General features: G+C 38.3%; 1 protein-coding gene across 4 annotated transcripts in view; it reads left to right on the top strand.

Moving 5' to 3' along the window:
• Nucleotides 1–12,281, top strand: part of DENND1B (DENN domain containing 1B) — a 255,997-nt gene extending 243,716 nt beyond the window's left edge. For all 4 annotated transcript variants that reach the window (XM_049634299.1, XM_049634300.1, XM_049634301.1 and 1 more), the window contains 3 exons: nucleotides 9,165–9,238; nucleotides 10,207–10,423; nucleotides 11,463–12,281. In XM_049634299.1, the coding sequence (XP_049490256.1) occupies nucleotides 9,165–9,238; nucleotides 10,207–10,423; nucleotides 11,463–11,999 (828 nt within the window). In that variant the 3' untranslated portion in view covers nucleotides 12,000–12,281. The remainder of the gene's footprint in view (nucleotides 1–9,164; nucleotides 9,239–10,206; nucleotides 10,424–11,462) is intronic.
• Nucleotides 12,282–12,668: the final 387 nt, after the last annotated feature.

Raw genomic sequence — 12,668 nt, 5'->3', positions numbered from 1 at the left:
ATTTGACATCAATCATGACTGGTATTAATGGTCATTTAAATAAGTTTTCATCTATGATCAAAAAGTTTGAGTTCAGTTATATTCCTACAATGAAGGATAGTTCGTATTTATAACTACTGTATTATATTCAATAATTTTGCATTTTTATCACATATTTATTGAAAATCTTGAAAGGAGGGATATCTTTTTATTTTGTATGCCTCACAGCATGGAAGACAGTAGTGTGGGTAACAGGTGTTTAATGGATCTTTGTGGAAGGAAGAAATGCTAAGAATTTTTGAAAACTGAGATATGGTTACTACCTTATTTTAAGGAATGCACAATAGCAGCTTTCAGTAGGTTCTCAAATATTTGTTGAAAGAAAATAAAACAATAACTGGCTTTCTGTTACTCTCCATTATCAGATCTTGCAAGTTTGGGGTGTGTCGTTTGCCTGTGCCCCCCACCCCAACCAATTTTTCATCTCCCACTTTTTCTTGCTAGATTTTCTGATCTCCCCCACTTCCTTAAAACCCTCCATAAATTTAAATTTAGTCAGCTTTTTGCCACCTTAGTATATCTCTGCCATCTAGTGATCAAAAAGCTAATTGCAAAATAATGCACCCTTAAAGAACCCTGTGCACAGGCACAGGTTATAGCCCCCCTCTGATAGCGGTCTTTCATTCCATTATATATTCTATGATCATCCCACCACAGGACCTTTGCACATTTTGTTCTGTCTTGTCATCATCTACTTAATACCTACTGACCTTTCAAGGCTCGATCCAAACACCATTTATATTTTATATTTATTTTATGATTATTCAATTTATGTCCAACTTATTAGAATTTAATTTACATGAGGGCAGGGAGCCTTGTTCTCAGTCATCATTGTACCCTAACCTAGCCCATTGAAGGCATTTCTGTGATCTTTGTTGAGTGAACAAATGAATATAGTACTTTTCTGTACCTCCTGGACACTGAAAATACTTATGTCACATAAGCAATTAAGATAGCATTTACTTCTTTACGTCACATAGTTTATCAGTTTTTGAATTCGTTTAAATACTCAACAGAAACGACCTATTGTGTATGGAGGTATTCATTTATTCAGGAAACATTAAATGCCTACTTTAAGGAATAATTTTATACAACTCCATTGTTTTATTTTTTTCATTAACTAATGAGGGAAATAGTAAAATGTTACAGTAACAGTAAGATGTTACTGATACAACAGATAATCCAAAGAACAAATACTTAAGACAGGAATACTGAAGCATATATGTTAACAGATACCAAAACCACCAAAATCCACACCATAATAATTACATCTATGCTGGACACAATTCATCTCTATGAACACAAAACTTTCGTATTGCCACCAGACCTCCATAGGTTAACTTCTGTCCCTGTAGGGTTACAAATAGTCAGAGACTATGGGTACGGACCTCTATAGCATCAGATAATCCTGGAAAGAAATGTAGACAATTCCCAACAGTCCTTTGACAGGACACAAGTAGTTGTTTGCCCATTTCAAAATCTTTTACAGTTTTTCCTGTAATAATAATCTCAAGGGTTATTTGTGATCAAAAAAAAAAAAAAAGAAGAAGAAGGCTATTCTCATTAGGTTTGTCCTGATTATTTATATTGGAACAGCAAGAATGATAATTAACTAACCATATAAGTCTTCTTGACTTTTCTTGATAAATCTTGAGCCATGCAGTATTGACCAGCACAAGGCTACAGAATTTACTTCTTTCTGGAAGGTTTCATAAGAAATCTTGGTTTGGGCTTATAAAAGTCTGTTCTTTCCTATCTTGGGGCTAGGAAACTAAGCCAAGACATCTTCTAAGTTCTATCTAAAATACCTATAAACTAGAGTGAATTTCTGTTGAAAAGTTCTCCCAATTTGCTGGTCCCTGTCCTGATGACCCTGTCAAGCAGGCACCAGGCAGGTTTTCCTGGGAAGGCATTGTTGCCATTGGCTCCACAAATATCGCCAGCCTTTGTTCCATAATAACTACTACTTGGTTGTTGGATTTGTGTCCAGTTGTGTCCTTGCAAGGCAGATAAGGGCAATGAAAGATGCAGAGTACGGTAGAATCAGATAACCCCACAAAGGCTTCTAAACACCATCCAGAATTCCACTGATAGGACACTCCATACTCTTGTTCCTTTCAAAGTCTTTTACAGTTTTTCTGATACGAATATGTATCACACAGGTGCTTGGTTCTGAGGGTATGAGAGGTAAATTAGCAAGATACCTGCCATCAAGAATCTACCGCTGTACAGTGGGAGAGAGAGAATTTAACCATGACCACAGTACAGCGGGATGGACAAGTCCCATGAGAAATACGTGTACAGGTATTCTAGGAACACACAAGATGACTGAGAAAGTATTTCCTGAAAGGGGAACTCGTGAGCCAGGGCAAAAGATAATTAGAAAAAGAAGGGAAACACCACAGAGAGGGACGTTCTGGTACACACATCAACACATGTGTCGGACAGAGGCAGAAAACACGGGAAACCTACAAGCAAGGAAGAGGGTGTGGTGGTAATGGAGCAGACATCTGTATGGCAAGTGAAGGCTTCAGAGGCTAATTGAGCCAGATCCCTCTAGGCAAAGGTAAGAGGTACAATATTTATTCTGAAAACTGTAAGGAACCACTGGAGGATTTACTTAAAGAGGAGTATAGCATTGTTAAGTTTAAAAAGATCTCTCTGTTAGCAGGTTAGAGGCCGTAGCATTCTACAGGGCGGAGACTTAGATTTTCAAATGAGAATCGATGGGTACAGACAGAGATAGTGGGGATGGGAAGGGGAATAAATGTAAGAGAAGAGCTGTTCAGGGAGAGGCATCAGCGGATGCAAAGGTCCTGTAGTGGAATAAGTCAAGGCAACCATAAGGGACTGAAAGAAGGCCGTGGTGATGCCTTGTGGGTTAGAACAAAGTGACTAAAGTGGGCAGGGCAGGCAGAGCCTGGTCTTGCGAGACCTGACAGATGAAGAGCAACACAAAGGCATTTATCTTTTCTGTTTGTTTCCTTCAACAAATATTTACTGAAAACCAACTAAAAGCTGCTTCTCTGCACTCCTTAAAAATAAGGCAGCAGCTGCATTTCATTTTCCTCTGACTTGTTGGCATCTCTTTATCCTGCTGACATCCAGGAAGCACCTATTATATACGTACTAGTGTTTTCCGTGCTGAGAAGGCATACAAAAGAGCTCAGAGGTCACAAAGAACATGAGGTGGATCACACTTCTCGAGAGCTCAGAGTACAGCCACGCAGGCGGCCACACAAACAAGTAACGCAGTGCAATTGATACATTGGCCAGACGTTTGGCCAATACGTGGCTACACAGAGGGCAGGTGAAGAGAAGGCTTTGTAGCATAAGTAGGAGTTTTTCCAGTAAAGAAGAAGAGAGGGTTTTTTTTTTTCTTTCCTTCATTTTTTTTTTGTACCATGTCATCTCTTAATCACTTTATAATCATTCTTAAAAAAAAAAATCTGGGGGCGCCTGGGTGGCTCAGTCGGTTGAGCGTCCGACTTCGGCTCAGGTCATGATCTCGCGGTCCGTGAGTTCGAGCCCCGCGTCAGGCCCTGTGCTGGCAGCTCAGAGCCTGGAGCCTGCTTCAGATTCTGTGTCTCCCTCTCTCTCTGGCCCTCCCCCATTCATGTTCTGTCTCTCTCTGTCTCAAAAATAAATAAACATTAAAAAAAAAAAAAATCTTTTCCCAGCCAGAGGCCATATTATGAGTGTCTTGGTGCTTATTTCAGGAACTTGTAGATAATAATTTATAATGAAAGTGTTTATTGACCCTTGGAAACTTTCCTGTTATGCACTTCTTACTGTGAGATTTCTATCCAGGTCGGAAATAGATTGTTTTCTCTGAATCCATATAATACACAAAATTCATTCCACCAGCATTTGCATCTGCTTATTATCATTCTAGTTAGAAAAATAAACATGCATACCTCTTCCCAAAAGTCAGTTGTATTAAGAAAAAGAGCATATATTTTACATTATAAATATATTTAGATTTTATTTTTATTTTGTGTATTGAGATTATTTTTCTCTTTCTTAGCCATTTATATTTCAGTTTCTGTCTAGTTTCATAGGCCGGTTTTCAATAATGATATATCTGTGATTTATGAATCCAGATAAAGATGTGCTGTTATTGGCTATGTATTAGATCCTAAAGAATACGTAATATATTTTCTGCAGTCTAAGCTTATTTGCTACCTATTATCCATAAAAGCTTTCTATTTACAAAATTGTGACCGGGTCTTTTTGCCCAGTGTTGTATGTTCTGGGCATAGTGGAAAAAATCCTTTATTTCCCCCGAAAGTACAATCCCTGAGTCCCAGTCTACCAGAAACAGTAACATAGGGATAAACTGGGTTCATAAAAGCTCAGAAACTGATAATGCTTTTGCTAAATAAGCTGCCATTTTTCTCTATCTTGCATATGAATCAAACTGGAGCTTTTTTCTCCTTTTGTTTTTCTTTTGTGGGTGTGTGACCTTAACAAATTACATAATTTGATGTCATCAAGCAGTTGACATATTCACTATGTGTCTCTGGACGTTGTCATTTCATATGCAGAGGCTGCAGTCCCTACTGCTTGATACATAGTCAGCAACTGCTAATTAGAAGCTTATTTAAGACAGACAAACTGGCGCCTGGGTGGCTCAGTCGGTTGAGCGTCCGACTTCGGCTCAGGTCATGATCTCACAGTTCGTGGGTTTGAGCCCCGCGTCGGGCTCTGTGCTGACAGCTCAGAACCTGGAGCCTGTTTCAGATTCTGTGTCTCCCTCTCTCTCTGCCCCTCCCCTGTTCACACTCTGTCTCTGTCTCAAGAATAAACATTAGAAAAAAAATTAAAAGAAAAAAAGACAAACAATTTGTAAGAAAGTGTACTCAGAATATGCGCAGTACAAAGCTTAACACTCACAGGAAAGAAAACATTAATCAGTTGTAATTCTAATTTTAACTAACTCTGTTGTGAAAATTCATCACAAGATACACCATTTAACGGCATCCCTATGTAGAAATTGATAGAACTGTCACCTAGCTAGGACATATAAAACCAAATTCAAACGTATGAGTTTCACAAATAGGTGAAGTAGCTTCATAAAAAAAAAAAAAAAGTTGTCATTAACAAAACAAACAAACAAAAACCGAGAATCTAGGCAGACGTAGATAGAACATAAAAGTAACTTGTGGGAGAAAATGAACAAGGGATTGGCAACACAGGAGAGAAAGACCTATCCTGTTCTCGATAAGTGGTATGAGCTTGGGCAAATTATGGAGCTTCTGTGGCGTACTTCTGAATTTATCATGGGTTTTATTAGACTCTGAGCTACTCAATGACAGAGACTCAGCCTAACTCAGCTCTGTATTCCCAGAACCTAGCCCCACTGTGTGTGTATATGAGAGTGTTTTGCAATGTACTCTACGAACGTAAATATTAAGCTATGTATTTATTATCTTATTTTGTATTAGTTCTTTCTCTTAGTTTTTTTTTTTTTTTTAGTTTACTTTTTGAGAGAGCGAGAGTGAGCAGAGAAGAGGCAGAGAGGGCGGGGAGGCGGGGGGAGAGAATCCCAAACGGGCTCCACACTGTCAATGCAGAGTCCGAAGCGGGGCTCAGACTCACAAACTGTGAGATCATGACCTCAGCCAAAATCAAGAATTGGACACTTAACCAACTGAGCCACCCAGGTGCCCCATTTTGTATTAGTTCTTAAATAGTCAATATTTTTTTATTTTTTAAATAGCAGCATGAAGTCTCAGCTCCCTCATAGTTTTGTTTGGTTTTAGTTCTGATTTGTTTTGTTTTTCAGAAAGAATTGAATGCAAGGCCCCTAGCTGGCATAATGTTAAGCCTATACGGAGGTCAGTGTTATAATGATGACTGATTTTTAGAAACAAAGAATTATATTTTGTGAGTTTTGGAGGGAGGGGAAAGAAATGTATTTTTCCTACAGAAATAATATTGTAAGTGGTAGTTGTGTTCCTAGGCCATTCCTCAAATTACTTTTCCTCATATACTTTAAACTTGTAGTCATAAAATGATATTATAGTTACAGGCCCCAAATACATAGCTAGTAACCAAACTTGTGGAGAAGCTCACTACACATTCTGAGCAGGGGCTACAAGAACATATTTCTCTATACATTCTTTCCTTTCTTCTACTCTCAGCACTGGCATAGAGGAGGGAGATGAGTAGGGATCCACTCCTGAATTATGAATTCCAGAAATTTGCTTACTCTTTATGTCTGCAACAGAAGAAAACAGCTATCATGGGTGCCTGGGTGGCTTAGTCAGTTGAGCATCTGACTCTTGATTTTGGCTCAGTTTGTGATCCCAGGGTTATGGGATCGAGCCCCACATCCCACTCTGCGCTGAGCATGGAGCCACTTGAGATTTTCTCTCTCTCTTGCTCTCCCTCTGCCTCTCTCCCCTGCTTGTGCTGTCTCTGTCTCTCTCTCTCAAAATTAAAAAGAAGAAGGAGGAGGAGGAGGAGGAAGAGGAGAAGGAAAAGAAGAAAACAATTATCTAGATTGGGAGATCAGAATTGGAAGACAGAAACTTCTCTGGTGATGTCATGGTTAAAGTCTACGAATTTCAGTTTTGCTGCCATCCGTTCAAAAGGATGCTTTGCAGCCATGGACACCTATAGCACTCAGACTCTGGCCATTTCCTGGGGTGCCTGCATGGCTCAGTCAGTTTAGCGTCCAACTTTGGCTCAGGTCATGATTTCATGGTTCATGAGTTCGAGCTCCACGTCGGGCTCTGCTGACAGCTCAGAGCCTGGAGCCTGCTTCAGATTCTCTGTCTCCCTCTCTCTCTGCTTCTCCCCTACTTATTCTCTCTCTCCCTCTCTCAAAATTAAACATTAAAAAAAACTTCTTTAAAAAAAATTAAATAAATAAAGATGTGCCATTTCCTACTTACAGAAACCAAAACTCTTACAGGAAGTGACTGATTCCAGGTCTGATGCAGAAAATGTATAAGTTGAAATGAGACATTATGTTGGGCCAAAAGCAAGAAGCTTACTAAAGAACCTCTGAGGTCACTTGTGTTTAAAGGACACAAGAGCCAACCTGAGTGGACTAACACTGGATCAAAGATAGGACCATTTAAAAAAAACTTAAATTATTTCATTGTGGAAAGAACACTTAACATAATTGAAACATGTTAAAGTAAAGAAAAGCTTATAAGAATTCTTGGATACCTTTCATACAGCTTCAACAATTATCAACGTGTGGTCAATCTTATTTCAGTGCCAGCTCCACCCATGATCCCTCTCCACCACTGGATTATTGTGAAGTAAATACCCAATAGCACATCACACATCATTTAACCTGCAAGTATTCAAGCTATATCTCTAAACATTAAGAGCCATTTTTAAAATGTAATCATGGTATAGTTTAATAAAGGGACATCAAACATCAAGAAGAATCTACTGTGATAGGCTGAGCCATATGAGATATGTACAAATGATGGTGCCTTTTTAAAAACCCTCACAGCTCACTTTTAGAGATCATTAGGTATAAACTCATTACTCTGGAAATTGTTAAGCAAAAGAAAGAATCAAGGATTTATCCTACCTCTCCTGTACACATTGAATTTCAAAATAGTTAATAGGACAAAATTCTTGGTAGAATGCCAACAAGTAAAGATAGAAGAAATGCTTTTGAAAAGCATAATTTTGAAGCCCCTAATGCATAATTAACTTACCCAAGGATTATCACGGGATGCTAAAACCATCAAGTGAACAAAAATTCATAGTGGATGGTATCAGCCAACCTGAATCCTGGAGCCATTAATCAATCTTAGTGCCACCGAAAGTGAGACAACTTAACATTATGTGCCTCCTGGTCTGAATGATCTGGTGCAGTAAAAAACACATCAACACCTATAACATGTTCTTGCCAAAAACAGAAAAACAAAAACCCAGCAACTGAGTCTATCCAAGCTTCCAGATGTAACTGCCAGTTTACAGGAAGAGGATCAAACCACATGTCTAGGGACACAAATGGCATAAAGGGTGGAGAAAGTGGAACTGATAGTCTCTGAAGGAGACTTGACAGACACATCAACCAAATACAGTGTTAACCTTGTTGAGATTCTGGTCCAGATAAACAAACTAAAATATTTTGGGGGTAATAAGGGAATATGAAAACGGCCTGAGAATAGAGGATGTTAAAGAATAATTGTTAATTTGTATGGTATGATAATGATATTTTCGTTGTGTCTAAAGAACACTTATCTGTTAAAGATACACAATGAAGTGTTTCCAGGTGAAATGATGGGTTGTCCAGCTTTGGTTCAAAGCCTTGCTATTCAGCAAATAACGTGCAGATCGGGCAGCACTAACTTCATCGGAGAGCCTATTAGAAATGCAGAAACTCTGGCCTCATCCTTAGAACCACTGTAGAGTCAGAATCTACGTTTTCACCATGATCTCCAAGAGATTTGTATGCATACTCAGTTTGGAGGAGCACGGCTTTAAAATAATTGGAGAGATGGGATAAAAGAAAGAAGATTGGCAAATATTGAAGCTTATTGAAACTGGGGGATAAGTACATGGGGATATGATTGATTATAAGTCAAGTAGTTTTAAACCAGGGACTGACAGACCGGATCAGTGTGTGTGTGTGTGTGTGTGTGTGTGTGTGTGTGTCCAATCCAGTGATTTGTTCTTGTTTACTAGTTTGAGCTGTAAATGTTGACATAAATATTGCCTGATTCCCTCCCCTTATAACTGAACAGCTTGTCAAGTTGTTGGGTAATATTCAAAAACCATTAATGCATATTTCTTTTGAAAATGTTCTTGTCATGGGGCACCTGGATGCCTCAGTCAGTTAAGCGGCGGACTTCGGCTCAGGTCATGATCTTACATCTCATGGGTTTGAGCCCCGCACCAGGCTCTGTGTTGACAGCTCAGAGCCAGGAGCTTGCTTTGGATTCTGTGTCTCCCTCTCTCTGTGCCTCCCCCGCTCTCAATCTCTCTCTTTCTCTCTCAAAAAAATAAATAAACATTAAAAATAAAATTTAAAAAAAGGAGTCATACAATAAAAGTGTTCCTTGCCAAATAAAATTCTTCCTTTAAAATTTATGAAAAAGACTTATTTAAACTACTAATGCCACTTTATTGTCAATTCCCCTCTCTAGGGACGCTTGAAAAGACCTCTTAAGAGCCTTGATAGTGCTCTGTATGATGACGACCATGACGAGAGAGCAAGCAAGTAAGTCGTGATGGATTTTAGAATCCTACTAAGTGTTGTGGCCGAAAGGCAGGAGTTCTAGGATTTCAAAAGATAGTTGAAAGAATGTACAGTCCTAGAGATCAGATTTTGCTGCCTTACGGTGTTCTTCAGCAAAAAGAGCCAGTGCTCAGTGGAGTCTCATGGGGGATAAATCTTGAGATAGGAAGAAAGATAGACTTGAAATATCTTATTCTTGGAAAACAATGATGCCTACAGAAATATCTGGAATAGTGTTAAAGGAGAGATAGAAGCCCACCCAAGTTAGGCTCCTACCCACCTAGTAAAGAGGGGCAGGTTAAATGGCAGGAACAGTGATAATAGTCAATTAAAATAAATTGAGTCACGGAGATAGGAGGGGTTTAAGTCCATGGTGATATCAGAAGGTGAAATTCTAATACAAAATGTTAAAAATAATTTTACTATAAATAAGGAAAATAATAATAGTAGGTGTTTAATTTTTTTAAACAAGTTTGACATAGGGAATGACTCTTTTTTCTCTGTTAAGTGTATCTTTGTCTATATAAAGGAATATGCATTCTTCTCTAAAATAAATGAATAAATAAAGAGAAAACCACATACCAATATTGAGAGTTAACTTGGCTATAGCGAATCCTCCAAATGTTCCATCTACTATTTCTAAGGCTAATGTCCCAAATCCCACAGAATTAGACTGTGTGAAAAGCCCTGCTTCTGCTTCCAGATTAAGGACCCATAGCTATTTGTTTGTTTTTTCTTTGTGCATGTACCCAAAATTTCCCATATTTGAATTGGTATATACACATCTCTATGAAGAATTTGACCATGAACCAGTTAGCCATTTCGCTGTTGTTCCACTGAAAAGCACTTTGGTCTTAAGACTGTCTCACTGCTTGAATGTAGCCGGGGGAAGGTTCTCATATGCCTTGTGCGTGACTGTAACTACTAGGATGTGCTTCATTTTCCTCCAGGTTATCCTCTGAAGATGGAGAAGAAGCTTCTGCTGATTTTTATGAAAGCGATGACTCCGTTGAAGCAAGAGTAAAGACTCCTTACTCAGGTGAAATGGACCTACTAGGAGAGATCTTAGATACACTGAGCACACACAGCTCTGACCAAGGAAAGCTGGCAGCAGCGAAGAGCTTGGATTTCTTCAGATCAATGGATGATATTGATTACAAACCTACGGTTAGTTGATTTTTCAGCCTTAAAATTAAATGAAAACATACTTACCCTTTGCTATGAATTGCTTCATGTTATATATAGTCCTAGTTGGTCAAAGCGTTTAACCTCAAACAGGTAAGTAGTCAAATCTTCAAAAATATAAAATTTAACCACGAAAAATTCCAGTATTTTCCAATTTTGTGTCCGATTCTAGTGGTTATTGTCATTAATTGAAAAAAAAATTATTTTGGGGTTCCTGGTGGCTTAGTAGGTTAAGTGTCAAACTTTGGCTCAGGTCATGATCTCACAGTTTGTGAGTTCAAGCCCCACATCAGGCTGTGTGCTGACAGCTCAGAGCTTGGAGCCTGCTTCGGATTCTGTGTCTCCCTCTCTCTCTGCCCCTCCTCTGCTCACACTCTGTCTGTCTCTTTCTCTCTCAAAAATAAATAAACATCAAAGAATTTAAAAAGAAAAATCAAAAAAAGAAAAAAAATGTTCTTTTATCAAGCATAATAGTCTCTTACGATCTGATTTTATAGTTGTCTTTTTGGGCACTTTTTTAGATCTGAAATGTTTCTACTTTTTTTTCTATATTTCCTGGATCTTCAAAAAAGTGTTTAATAAATGTATCAATTCAAGTAATTTTTTTATTATATTACTTTAAAAATGAGCAGTGTTTTAAACAAATTGAACTGAATGTTTGAAAAAACAAGAGATGGAAGTATGAGTGATGGCAACCATGTTGTGACTGTAAGTAATTCCAGAACTTGGCATTGACTATACGAGGTAGCTGGTCTGTTTGGGTTCTTGGGGGGGAGGGGACTTGGCAAGTTCTTTTTATTTAATTTTTCATCTTTATTGACATATATTTATATGTTTTCTTGTTAATAGAGCCATTTGCAGGTGTTCAGAATTCACTATTGATGCTATATTTCTTCTACGAGGAACTTCAAGTTCCCAGCCATGAAAGATACTAATATTTATTTCAAACTGGAAAATAATTTGCTGAAGTAATACTATAGACTCATGAAAATTTTTCTGAATTTGTGGTTTCTGCTTTCAGAATAAATCCAATGCACCTAGTGAGAATAATCTGACCCTACTTTGCAGTGGTTCTGGTGACCAAGTAGAGTGGCATCTCGGGCAAGATGATAGTGCCCTTCATGGCAAACACCTTCCTCCATCTCCCCGGAAGCGAGTTCCCTCTAGTGGTTGGACAGATTCTCTGTTTATCCTGAAAGAGGAAAACAATGAAAAACACCTCAGTGTTGACAATGTGAGGGGGCCCGCGGTCACAGAAAAGGCAGCTTCTGCTTCAGAACTGGATTTCCAGTTAGCTTCGCCTGAAGTTTCCGAAGATGAAAAGTGTAAAACAGAAAGGAAGGAAACACTAAGCCAGATTTCAGATGATCTGCTTATACCCAGCCTTGGGCGACATTCATCTACTTTTGTCCCTTGGGAGAAAGAAGGGAAAGAAGCCAAAGAGACTTCAGAAGATAGTGGACTGCTTCATGAAGTGGTGTCGTTATGTCACATAACATCTGCCTTCCAGCAAGACTTAAACATTTCAGAGGAAAACACAAGTGGAAACCAAACTTAAATCAACAGTTAAGAGTCACTCACGTGCATCTAAGCTTCTATGGAGACATTTTAGGATTCCATGTAATCTCTATGGTAAACAGAATTATATGTAGGAATGACAGTTGTTGGACTGTCTAAAAAATTATTGTTCATTTGGAGCATACATTTTTCCCACTCATTCATCTCGTGAGTGTGATTATATATTGATTGATTTTTTTAAATGTAAAGCTAATTCTCCTACTGTGCTCTTCAATCAGGTACTAGTTTGTATGTATGTTGGAAGTATATGTTGAACATATGATTTCCCAGTATTTGGTGCTTAATGCCATTCATTTATTTAAACTAAGTATGCATATATAACCCTTGCACATAACCAGTAGCTACTATTCTAATCTGGTTGAGCATGAACTGATCAGGATATCAAAACTTCTCAAAACTAGCCTGAAACTACTGAAACTGTTGACCCACTAACTGCCTTAATCTTAAGCCTATATTTAGCATACTTTAATAATTTATGGAATTACCTGTAAATTTTGAAGGATAAGTTATAAGTGTTCTGCAGAGCAATAATGCCTTTTTCTATTCATTGAATCAAGGACAAAATTAATTTTTCAAAGTTAAAAAGCTCTCTTGTGGACACTGCAGCCATGTTTTCCAAAACGTATAAAGGTACACATTTACCTTTCAC

Source organism: Panthera uncia, chromosome F1 (genome assembly GCF_023721935.1).
Source record: "Panthera uncia isolate 11264 chromosome F1, Puncia_PCG_1.0, whole genome shotgun sequence".
NCBI classification, from domain to species: Eukaryota; Metazoa; Chordata; class Mammalia; order Carnivora; family Felidae; genus Panthera; species Panthera uncia.
Note: the sequence above shows the minus strand (reverse complement) of the source record. Positions and strands in the feature narration are given on the sequence as shown.